Source organism: Bos grunniens, chromosome 19 (genome assembly GCF_055505025.1).
Source record: "Bos grunniens cultivar Pamir isolate PY7600 chromosome 19, Bosgru_T2T1.0, whole genome shotgun sequence".
Classification (NCBI taxonomy): Eukaryota; Metazoa; Chordata; class Mammalia; order Artiodactyla; family Bovidae; genus Bos; species Bos grunniens.
Window position 1 is genome coordinate 41,298,558 of NC_141183.1, and position 12,162 is coordinate 41,310,719.

The 12,162-nt window shown below is 43.8% G+C and overlaps 1 protein-coding gene across 11 annotated transcripts in view; it reads right to left on the reverse strand.

Annotated features, from left to right (window-relative positions):
* VPS53 (VPS53 subunit of GARP complex) overlaps positions 1 to 12,162 on the reverse strand; it is a 123,304-nt gene that overhangs the window by 54,130 nt on the left and 57,012 nt on the right. For 5 of the 11 annotated variants that reach the window (XR_015148118.1, XM_086359836.1, XM_086359835.1 and 2 more), the window contains 2 exons: positions 11,008 to 11,109; positions 714 to 808 (listed from right to left, as the gene is read on the reverse strand). Coding sequence is in view for 9 of the 11 variants with exons in the window: in XM_086359836.1 (XP_086215962.1) it covers positions 714 to 808; positions 11,008 to 11,109 (197 nt within the window). In the remaining 2 variants the exon portion in view is untranslated. Of the gene's footprint in view, positions 1 to 713; positions 809 to 6,742; positions 6,836 to 9,013; positions 9,682 to 10,092; positions 10,120 to 11,007; positions 11,110 to 12,162 lie in introns of those variants that run through there. The other 6 variants (XR_015148117.1, XM_086359834.1, XM_086359833.1 and 3 more) reach the window with 3 other exon arrangements.

The window sequence follows — 12,162 nt, forward strand, 5'->3', positions numbered from 1 at the left end:
AGCAGCACCTCCCTGATTTTGATCACTGCGGTTCTATAAGCTGCTGCCATTCTCTGGGGGCTTCCCAGGTGGTGCAGGGGTAAAGACCCCGCCCGCCAATGCAGGAGACGTGGGTGCAATTCCTGGGTCAGCAGATCCCCCGGGGAAGGAAATGGCAACCCACTCCAGTATTCTTGCCTTGGAAATCCCATGGGCAGAGGAGCCTGGTGGGCTACAGTCCATGGGGTCACAAAGAGTCAGACTTGACTTAGCAACTAAACAACCACCACCATTCTCTGGACAAAGGATACAAGAGAATTCTTTTATAACTTTTTGGTGAATCTAAATGATTTCAAAATGAAAAGTTAAACAAATTATACTTGAAAACATATACATCAGAGTTGAGGCTTTCATTCTCCACTTTTCAGCACCTGACACCGTAAAGCCTGGCAGGCTGACATGCAGACGTAAGGGCTCAGGCCCATCTCGGAACTAGGTGCTGGGACCTGTTTGGGAGGGCCTTAGAGTCACATTCAGGCTTCTGAGATTGATAGACATAATACATCATAACACTCAAAAATCAAAAAGTATCCTTAGCAGCTTTCCAGGGAGGGTCATGGGCATGCCAAGTCCCTCCTTCAACCTCTAGAAGGAGCTGTGCCCTTGTGAGGCCCCTCCCTGACTCGAGGCGGGAGAAATGGCAGGAGAAAGCAGCAAAATGGTTGTCAACTCACTTGTCCTGGGACTCAATGTACACGTAGAGATGCGGCTCAAAACACTTGGAAACAATGCCGTGAAATGGATTGTCTGGGGCTTTAGGCTTCTTAGGCTGTAAAGGGAAAAAAGAGAGAAAAGGAAAGATAAAAAGAAACTCTATACTTGAGCCATTTTTGCAAATTTTCCAGCAGTTTCAACAAAAACATCCCTTCAAAGTTCACTCCTAACTTACAGAAAAGAAGCACGTGGTGTAACTAGACTGGGACTATGTCCTGTATTATAATTCATGCCAGCTTGTGAATAATAAACCAACTTTGTTGGCATCATTTATGTGCTCTGTGCAGTGAAAGATTTACAGCTACTGTGATAACACATGCATTTTCAATTTGGAAGGTCTTCATCATCTGACTGATGTTTGAAAAATGCAAATTCTTGCTAATAATCAGCACCTTATAGCTGGGCAGTGCCTTGGAATGTCTAAAGTACTTTTACAGTCTAGTTTTGAAAGCCTCAATTTACTGCTTGTTATTATCGGCCAAGCGCTTTGATACGAAATAACATCTCATCTACTCCTCACAACAACCTTCAATGTAGGAATTATGACTACTATTTTACACTAAAAGAAGGGCTTCCCTGGTGGCTCAGCTGGTAAAGAATCCATCTACAGTGAGGGAGACCTGGGTTCGATCCCTGGGTTGGGAAGATTCCCTGGAGAAGGGAGAGGGCTACTTGCTCCAGTATTCTGGCCTGGAGAATTCCATGAACTGTATAGTCCACGGAGTCGCAAAGAGCTGGACACGACTGAGCAACTTTCACTTTCACTACACCTAAAGAAATGGAGGCACAGGAGGTGTTAGCAGCCTGCCCCCAGGCACAGGGTGGCGTCTCCTACCTCCTAAACCAGAACTCTTCCTATTAGATCACTGCTGTTCTTGCAGTGCTTCCTGACTGCTGAATTTCATCAACAAATAGGAAAAAACAAAAACAAGAAGGGTAGGGGGCCAACACAGGGTTGCTAACTTTTCATTTTGCTACTTTATACTCTCAATATTCTCGCCACAAGTTCCTAAAAGAGTATTTTATACTTAAACCTTTTAAAAGAGAAAACAGCTGCATAAAGGCAGTTCTTCCCAAGAAGAGACAGTTAGTTGGTGACCTTATACCAAGATAGAAAGATAGGTAGATAGACAGGCTGGCTGTTTTATCTGTATTTTTTGCCTTGCATCAGCGAAAACATGGATCAGCCCTGGTCCCCAACTGATGCTGGGAAAATTGTATCTGATAAAAAGGTTATCTGGATAGGCAAGCATTTAAAAACTACTATTTGCTACATGATAGAGTAGCCATCATGGTCAACAAGAGAGTCCGAAGTGCAGTACTTGGATGCAATCTCAAAAACGACAGAATGATCTCTGTTTGTTTACAAGGCAAACCATTCAATATTACAGTAATCCAAGTCTATGCCCCAACCAGCAACGCTGAAGAAGCTCAAGTTGAACGGTTCTATGAAGACCTACAAGACCTTTTAGAACTAACACCCAAAAAAGATGTCCTTTTCATTATAGGGGACTGGAATGCAAAAGTAGGAAGTCAAGAAACACCTGGAGTAACAGGCAAATTTGGTCTTGGAATACGGAATGAAGCAGGGCAAAGACTAACAGAGTTTTGCCAAGAAAATGCACTGGTCATAACAAACACCCTCTTTCAACAACACAAGAGAAGACTCTACACATGGACATCACCAGATGGTCAACACCAAAATCAGATTGATTATATTCTTTGCAGCCAAAGATGGAGAAGCTCTATACAGTCAACAAAAACAAGACCAGGAGCTGGCTGTGGCTCAGATCATGAACTCCTAATTGCCAAATTCAGACTTAAACTGAAGAAAGTAGGGAAAACCACTAGACCATTCAGGTATGACCTAAATCAAATCCCTTATGATTATACAGTGGAAGTGACAAATAGATTTAAGGGACTAGATTTTATAGACAGAGTGCCTGATGAACTATGGACAGAGGTTCGTGACATTGTACAGGAGAGAGGGATCAAGACCATCCCCATTGAAAAGAAATACAAAAAAGCAAAATGGCTGTCTGAGGAGGCCTTACAAATAGCTGTGAAAAGAAGAGAAGTGAAAAGCAAAGGAGAAAAGGAAAGATATAAGCATCTGAATGCAGAGTTCCAAAGAATAGCAAGAAGAGATAAGAAAGCCTTCCTCAGCGATCAATGCAAAGAAATAGAGGAAAACAACAGAATGGGAAAGACTAGAGATCTCTTCAAGAAAATTAGAGATATCAAGGGAACATTTCATGCAAAGATGGGCTCAATAAAGGACAGAAATGGTATGGACCTAACAGAAGCAGAAGATATTAAGAAGAGGTGACAAGAATGCACAGAAAAACTGTATAAAAAAGATCTTCATGACCAAGATAATCACGATGGTGTGGTCACTCACCTAGAGCCAGACATCCTGGAATGTGAAGTCAAGTGGGCCTTTGAAAGCATCACTATGAACAAAGCTAGTGGAGGTGATGGCATTCCAGTTGAGCTATTTCAAATCCTGAAAGATGATGCTGTGAAAGTGCTGCACTCAGTATACCAGCAAATTTGGAAAACTCAGCAGTGGCCACAGGACTGGAAAAGGTCAGTTTTCATTCCAATCCCAAAGAAAGGCAATGCCAAAGAATGCTCAAACTACCGCACAATTGCACTCATCTCACACGCTAGTAAAGTAATGCTCAAAATTCTCCAATCCAAGCTTCAGCAATATGTGAACCGTGAACTTCCAGACGTTCAAGCTGGTTTTCGAAAAGGCAGAGGAACCAGAGATCAAATTGCCAACATCCGCTGGATCATGGAAAAAGCAAGAGAGTTCCAGAAAAACATCTATTTCTGCTTTATTGACTATGCCAAAGCCTTTGACTGTGTGGATCACAATAAACTGTGGAAAATTCTGAAAGAGATGGGAATACCAGACCACCTGACCTGCCTCTTGAGAAACCTATATGCAGGTCAGGAAGCAACAGTTAGAATTGGACATGGAACAACAGACTGGTTCCAAATAGGAAAAGGAGTACATCAAGGCTGTATATTGTCATCCTGCTTATTTAACTTATATGCAGAGTACATCATGAGAAACGCTAGGCTGGAAGAAGCACAAGCTGGAATCAAGATTGCCAGGAGAAATATCAATAACCTCAGATATGCAGATAACACCACCCTTATGGCAGAAACTGAAGAGGAACTAAAAAGCCTCTTGATGAAAGTGAAAGAGGAGAGTGAAAAAGTTGGCTTAAAGCTCAACATTCAGAAAACGAAGATCATGGCATCTGGTCCCATCACTTCATGGGAAATAGATGGGGAAACAGTGTCAGACTTTATTTTTTGGGGCTCCAAAATCACTGCAGATGGTGACTGCAGCCATGAAATTAAAAGATGCTTACTCCTTGGAAGAAAAGTTATGACCAACCTAGATAACATATTGAAAAGCAGAGACATTACTTTGCCAACAAAGGTCCGTCTAGTCAAGGCTATGGTTTTTCCAGTGGTCATGTATGGATGTGAGAGTTGGACTGTGAAGAAAGCTGAGCGCCGAAGAATTGATGGTTTTGAACTGTGGTGCTGGAGAAGACTCTTAATAGTCCCATGGACTTCAAGGAGATCCAACCAGTCCATTCTGAAGGAGATCAGCCCTGGGATTTCTTTGGAAGGAATGATGCTAAGGCTAAAACTCCAGTACTTTGGGCTACCTCATGCGAAGAGTTGACTCACTGGAAAAGACTCTGATGCTGGGAGGGATTGGGGGCAGGAGGAGAAAGGGATGACAGAGGATGAGATGGCTGGATGGCATCACTGACTCGATGGACGTGAGTCTGAGTGAACTCCGGGAGTTGGTGATGGACAGGGAAGCCTGGCGTGCTGCGATTCATGGGGTCACAGAGAGTTGGACATGACTGAGTGACTGAACTGAACTGATTTGCTACTAAATTTCCTTTCAAAACATCTAAAAAATAAACAAGATCTTCCTACATGTTTCTGTTCCTAAAAAAAGAAAAAGCCAATTGTATCTATGTTTTGTTTGTGGGCATTTGAAAATAGATACAGGTCTCTGAGGCTTTGCTGGGGTTGATACAAGGGTACAATTTGGATATAAATCAGCACTTATACTCGTTGAACTAAACTGTTCATCTCTTAATAAACTGGAAAAGCTAAGCTCCTAAAGACAGACAGAAATAATGATTACCTTCTAGTAATCAAAAAAAAACCAAACAAACCCTGAAATGCTTAAAAACATCTATAAAAACTGGTAATGATCACCCGAAACGTCAACTGTAGACATACCGCATTTAATCTCATATCTAGCTCTATTCCCTTTTCACCTTCTAAGAATTCCATGTCTTTATTTACTTATTTGGCAGGATTTGAAGAAACTCTGGTTCTTCCTAAGACTAACTATAGTCTGAGCTATTTTCTCTTACCATCCAGAAGCCACTGCCAAAGTCAGGCCTTAGGCTGAGATTGTAAGAGACTCTGGGCTTCCCAGGTGGCATCAGTGGTAAAGAAGGCACCTGCCAATGCAGGAGATGTAAGAGACGCAGGTACGATCCCTGGATCGAAAAGATCCCCTGGAGGAGGACATGGCAACCTACTCCAGTATTCTTGCCTGGGGGATTCCATGGGTAGAGGAGACGGGAGGGTTGCATGGGGCAAAGAGTTGAACATGACTGAAGTGACTTAGCACATAAGACCGGGTTAATTTGAGTTTAAATTGGCTAGATCCAAAGTTCTACTTCATTTTATAGATATCTTAGGGGTTTCTCTACATTTCCATTAGTTTAGAATGAGGGATCTGTGATGCAATGTGATGACTGTGAAGGTGTGGTCCTTATCTGTTTTACATTTTCCAAGTCAGTTACTTGTATTTCAAAATTTGTTATTCTTTTCGATAAAGTGATCTGATAAACGAACAGAGAAATATGATTTAATTTGTCTAACTTTTTTAGGATTAGATATCCTGAAATATCCTGAGTTTAACAGCACCACACAGCAAGTGTATGGGCATGCTCAGTTGTGTTCGACTCTTCGTGACTCCACAGACTGTAACCTGCCAGGCTCCTCTGTCCATGGAATTTTCCAAGCGAGAATACTGGAGCTGGTTGCCATTTCCTTCTCCAGGGGATCTTCCCGACCCAGGGATCCAATCCCTGTCTTTTGTGTCTCTTGTACCGGCAGACAGGTTCTTTACCAGCTGAACCACCGGGGACCCAGATACCCTGATTTTAGAACTGGAAAACAAGACCACAATACCCAGATGCCTTTTCATTAACTAAAATGCAATCTTCATAAATATAATTATTCCCTTTATTTATATTTTCTTCCCCTGACAAAAATATTCACATGTCTGTAGGACAGCTTCTGGAAACTATAAATGGAAGTTTGTGTAATACAGAATATTGTCATGTTTTAAATCAACATGTGTATTTTGTATCTGGCTTTATTTACTAATTTCAGTGTGCTTTCCCAGCAATTGACAGTGTTTTAATTTATCACTTTTGGATCACATTATAACATCTAAATAAGTCTATAAATGAGATATCGCACTGGTGTTAAATTTTCTGATTTTGATCTGTGGTGATTTTAGTGAGTACCTCTCTTTAGAGTGAATCTCTTTCTTAAGTGAATGTGTTTCCTAGAAAGGAAATACATACTGAAATACTCAGAGACAAAGGGCATGATACTTATAAACTGACTTGTTCTGAAAGAGAGAGAGACAAAGGGAGGGAAAGTAAGAGACAGGAGAGAGAGAGGGAGGGGAGAAAATGGTAAAGTGAATGTAGCAAAACAGTAGAAACTAGTGAACTCAGGTGAAAGATATTTGGGAGTTCCTAGCAATATTTTTAAAACTTTCCCTAAATTTGACATTCTTTTTTTAAAAAAGAGAAAAAGGTTTCAAATAACAATAAAAAATCCAAATAAAGCCTAGAGTTAAGTGACTAGTACTGTATCAGTGTTAACCAGCTGGTTTTGATGATAACTGTACTACAGGTATATCCCAGGTGTAGTAGAGGAGCATTCTGAGAAACGGCACATCACCAGCAGCTGGGACCACACCCCGTGGCAGCAGAGACATCCACACCTAAGGAAAAGACGAGGTTAGCACCAACATCCCGGTTTTGATAACGTGCTGTAGTTATGGGATTCATCAGAACTGAGGGAAGCTGAGAGATGGGTATCCAGGACTTCTCTGTGCAACTTTTTATGAGTCTATAATTATTTTGAAATTAAAAGTTTTTTTTTTTAAGTGGTTCAGAGGGACTTCCTGGTAGTCCAGGGGTTAAGACTTCCCCTTCCAATGCAGGGGGTGCAGGTTCCCTGGTTGGGATCCCTGGTTGGATTCCCAGCGGGATGCCTGGTTGGGGAGACAAGATCCCACATGCCTTGTGGGCAAAACACCAAAACATAAAACAGAAGCAATACTGTAACACATTCCATAAAGACTTTAAAACTGGTCCACATCAAAAAGTTCTTTAAAAAAAAAAAAGGTTCAGCAGAGTTAAGACTTCAAAGGCGAAGAAGTTTGGGGAATATCTTTACCTATTTATTTTGCTTATATTTTCCTTTTTATGTATGCACAAAATGATATGTGATAAAAATGTATGGATGAATCTAGAGAGCTTATTCAGATAAACAGAGATTCCAATGAGTAGGGAGTATGGCTACCTGATATTTCAACAAACTCACCCTGACCCGTCTTCCTGGGGACCAAGTTTGATGAGGCCCCACAGATGCCTCTGGCTGTGGCTCAGAGAGCCAGCCACACAGTCAGACAGCCCAGGTGGCCCGAACCTCCCGCAGGCAACTCTACTTCGCCCAGCCTCTGCCGTCTAATGGCACTCCCAGCGGAGAGGAGGGACCTATAGTCATAGTCATAGCTCCCTGTCCTCTTACAGAGTTTTCAAGGTGATCTGGAAGCAAGAAGGGAACAATGGGAGGCACTGCCTCAAGTCTTTTTTTTAACCCCCACTGAGCTGCCTCCTGCTTCCGGCTGCCTCATATCTGTGTTCATATTTAGATGCTACAGGCTAGAATTGGAGCTCAAGTTGGTGTCTCCCTTTGCACCTTCTAGCTCCCTAAAGGGTTGCTTCTCAGCTTAAAGAATATACTAAAGTCGTTTAGCAGTAGCACTCGGGCTGGACTTCGGAGTGTGTGGATTCTGTCCAAAAGCTGCAGATGTTTAAGCTATTTCCTCCTGGAGTTTGATGGAATAATAAAAGGTTAGTGTTGTCACAGTAAGGAGGTCTGCAGCTGGTCCCATTTCCTTTTATTACAATCCAATGTAAACAGATTAAATCTAACTGCTCGGATCACCAGAAGGGTACATTTTAAAGCCAGAAATTCCTTATTTCTTCTTTCTTTTATACTCTGAAGACCCTCAGTCCTCTTTCAGATGCCATTTTTTAATCATTGGGAACATGTTGGCAACAGACTGCTTGAACTAAATACCTCTTTTCAAGTTCGCGCGCTCCCTTCTCTATAGCCCCATCTTGAAGGCCCCCTGTCTGCTGACTGCAGTGATGCCAACAGGTCAGGTAATCCAGAAAAACTACTGGTCCCCCTGCCCCGGCCGAGTTCACCACCAGCATCTGGTGCGCTTCCCCCTGAAGCCCCATCTGGCTCCTCCTCTTCCAGTGCGCCCAACTTTAGAAGCCAGGGAGTAACTGGGAAGTCGGGGCTGGGGGCGGTCCTGGAGCTCCCACCTAATCAACCACAAGTGGGACGGTGCTGGGGAGGCGGTAGGAGGCTGGGGACGCAGACGAGGAGGCATTAGTCACTGGTGTGTCAGTTTTATTACTAAAAAGGAACAGCCCGTGAAACTGAGGGTGGATCATCTAGCCCAGAGGTTTTCAGTACTTTTTCTAGGTTTTTAAATATATGGACCATTTTTAAAGTCTTCACTGAATTTGTTACAACATTGCTTCTGTTTTATGTCTTGGTTTTTTGGCCGAGAGGCATGTGGGATCTAGCTTCCTGATCAGGGATTGAACTCCTTGCATTGGAAGCTGAAGTCTTAACCACTGGACCACCACAGAAGTCTCAGTTTCCTTTTGAATATACCTAGAACCCCTGATTCTAAAGTAATTTTACCTGGGAGTCCATGAAAAAAGTGACTCAAAACAGAACTGCTCTATTTGGAGGGACTTAGAGCTCTGGTCTCTTCCCAGCTCCCCACAGTGACATGTGACAGGGCACCAAGGAACAGAACTGGAAAACCACTGGCTCCCTCTAAACAAGGGAAGTCCAATGAGAAAAGTACCTGCCAAGGTCACACAGCCAGCTGGTGGCAAACCAGAGTCTGGCATCTTCTCCATCACGTGACTCTGCTTTACCCCATGTACCCATGTTCTGTGTCCTTAGAATGAGCAGATCTTCATCCTTAAGACAAGCTTAATCTCAAGCTTCCAGGATGAGCAAAAAGTTCCACAAGAAAGAAAAAAAAAACCAAGTTACCTGACAAAACTGATTTTTTAGTTCATGGGGAACACTATCATAATCCAGTTTTGTGACACCCAGAGATGACTGGCTAATGGAATAATTTTCCAACAGCACTGGGCACATCTGAGTGTTCAGCTACATGATTCTGGATGTGACAGTGGCAGCCATGTGCTCTGGGGAGACAGGAGGGCCCTGAAAATGGCCCAACTATAGAAGGCCAGATCAGAGGGTGCAGATACCCAAGCGCGGGTGGAGGATGAGTTCCACACCTGGACTCTTCTTTCTCATCCCAGTCCTTCCTCCCAAAATGGGAGAGATACATTTCTTTCTTTTTTTGGCTGTGCTGAGTGGCATGTAGGATCTTAGTTCCCAGACCAAGGATCAATCCTTCAACCCCTGCACTGAAAGCATGAAGTCTTAACCACTGGACCACCAGGGAAGTCCCTGAGAGAGGCATTTCTTTAAGAGAAATCTTTGTTTTCTCCTAGCCTAGCTGATATGATGGCTTTAAATCAATTACATTTAATCCTGTAGATCTCTGGGATATGGCCTCAGGGCATCTCTCCAGTTTTATTCATTCCCTTTTATTCATGGGATTCATTTCTAGGTCCTCCACTTTTCAGGGCAACATCACGGTGTGATGGAAAGAGCACCAGGAAAGGAATTTTAGTCTCTGACTTCCAGACCTGGCTTCCAATCCTTTCCCAGATTCTTCACTTCCAAACTCTGTAACCCTGGGCTAGTCACTGAGCCTGCCGCTCACAGAAATCCTATAAAAGGAGAGGCAGGCACGGAAGGACGAAATAAAGTAAAGCCTGTAGAAGACTTTTAAACTATAAAGCACCATAAAAATTTGAGGCATCCGTGTTTTTATAATTATTTAATCAGTGGATCAGATACCTCTGACGGCATCACTTCAGAGCTGTTCCTGGGAATTCTGCTGTCTTGGCTCCTGCCAGGACTGTAGACCTATCATCCCCCGCCGGGCTAGGAACACGGGGTGAACTGCGATGTGCACGGCTGTGGGGTTCCCAGAGCTGCTCTTCCCAGCCGGCCTCCCTTTCAGTGGTGTCTGGATGAAAATAATCTCATAAAATCATCCTCCAGCAGCCAAGTGTAGAAAATTAAAAAGAAGGCTCACTAATCCAGACAGGAAAAGTCCTGATTTATTGCTCTAACCTCTCGTGTCATAAAATGGCAATGAAACAAAAACACCATTCTCTGGAATGGAGGGAGAGGAAATTTAAGAGTTGGACAGAAAAAGCCGAAGGAAATGAAAGTGCTGGTGTGCTCTGAAAAGTAACTCTCCAAATATGCCACTGGTCCCCTTGGTGTTCTCAGGCCTCCCTGACGGCTTCCAGACCTAAGGTGCTTGGCTTCCTCTGAGTCGGAGTCTCTCCTGGCTGACGGGGGCTGCTAACTTCACCAGGGATCTTTCAGCCTCTCATGTCATCACCGGACCAGATCAGGGGACAACTAAAAGCTGGGCTGACAAATTCGAGAGATGACGAATGAGCCAGGGCAGAGTTCGGCCGCCCTGCCATACCCGCTGATCCAGCTTGGCTGCGTTGCTGAGGCGGTGGTGAGGCGACTGGAGAGCAGAGGGGTGGGGTGGGGTGGGGTGGGGCAGGAAGGACTGCTCTTTCACTCAGGTTTCTAAATGTGCTTTCAGATAAAGCCCTTCCAGAAAGACCACCAAAGTTGTAATCTCTGAATGTGTTCAACAGCCAAGGGATCATATTTAAGAGTGAGCAGACCCATTTTCAGAAACAAACATTCGGCAGGCTGTGCGGATGAAATGCAAACCAGACTTACTTGCTCTAAATCTCCTTTCTCCATCGCCAGTTCCTCCATTTCTGCTGCTGGCTCATCTTCCAGGAAGGGATTGGTGGATGCGGGTGGAGATTCAAGTTTTTTCTGTTAATTAGATGTGAGAAACAGATGGGTGTTTTCTGAGTAGAGTCAACACCTTTCCCCACTGATCTGCCTTTTCCAAGGCTCTCCAACAGCTATACCATGCAGTCTGATCTGATGGGCAAAAATGGAAATCCCCTGGATCACATTCTCACCACCAGGACTTCACACTGCTTTTTATAACAGGAGGATAATTTACAATATTGTGATGGTTTTTGCCATATATCAACATGAATGGGCCATAGGCATACATGTGTCCCTCCCCTCCTAACCACCCCCTCCCCCCTCCCTCCTCACCCCACCCCTCCAGGTAGTCAGAGAGCACCAATTTTGGGTTCCCCACATCACACATCAAACTCCCTCTGGCTCTTCCAGAAACCTTACTGCCCACCTGACCCCAATCACGAGCTGCCTAAAACTCTCACTCATCCTTCAGTCTTCAAGTCAGAAGTCTCCTGTTCTGGGCAGCCTTTTCCCACCTGGCAAGTCTGGTTTAGAAGCTTCCACCCCACCTGGCATGTCCCCTAACCAGGTATTTATTAAAATACTGCCAATTACTCATGTGTGTGTCTCCTCCCCACCAGGTTCTGTGACTGCAGGAATCATGTCTATCTTGTGTCCTATCTCTGGTGCCTGGCCAGAGACCTATATATCTTCTGAAATACGAAGGTAGGTTTGAATTCAAAAACAAACTCCAGAGCTAATCTTTTGTGTTCCAGATCATAGACTTCTCTCCTCCCAATTAAGACCCATTACAGCACCCACAACAAGATCTCCTTGAGAAAAATTACTCCCCAGCCCCTGAATATGACTTTTTTTTTCATTTTTCAAAAATACTTCTGAGCATGTATTTAAAAACAAAAAACATTTATTTGACTGCACTGGGTCTTAGCTGCAACATGCAGGATTTTCAGTCTTTAATTGTGGCACTCGACCTCTTTAATTGCCACATGTGGGATCCAGGTCCCTGATCAGGGATCGAACCTGGGCCCCCTGCACTGGGAGCACAGAGGGTTAGCTACTGGACCAACAGGAAAGTCCCATGACCACTCTTTC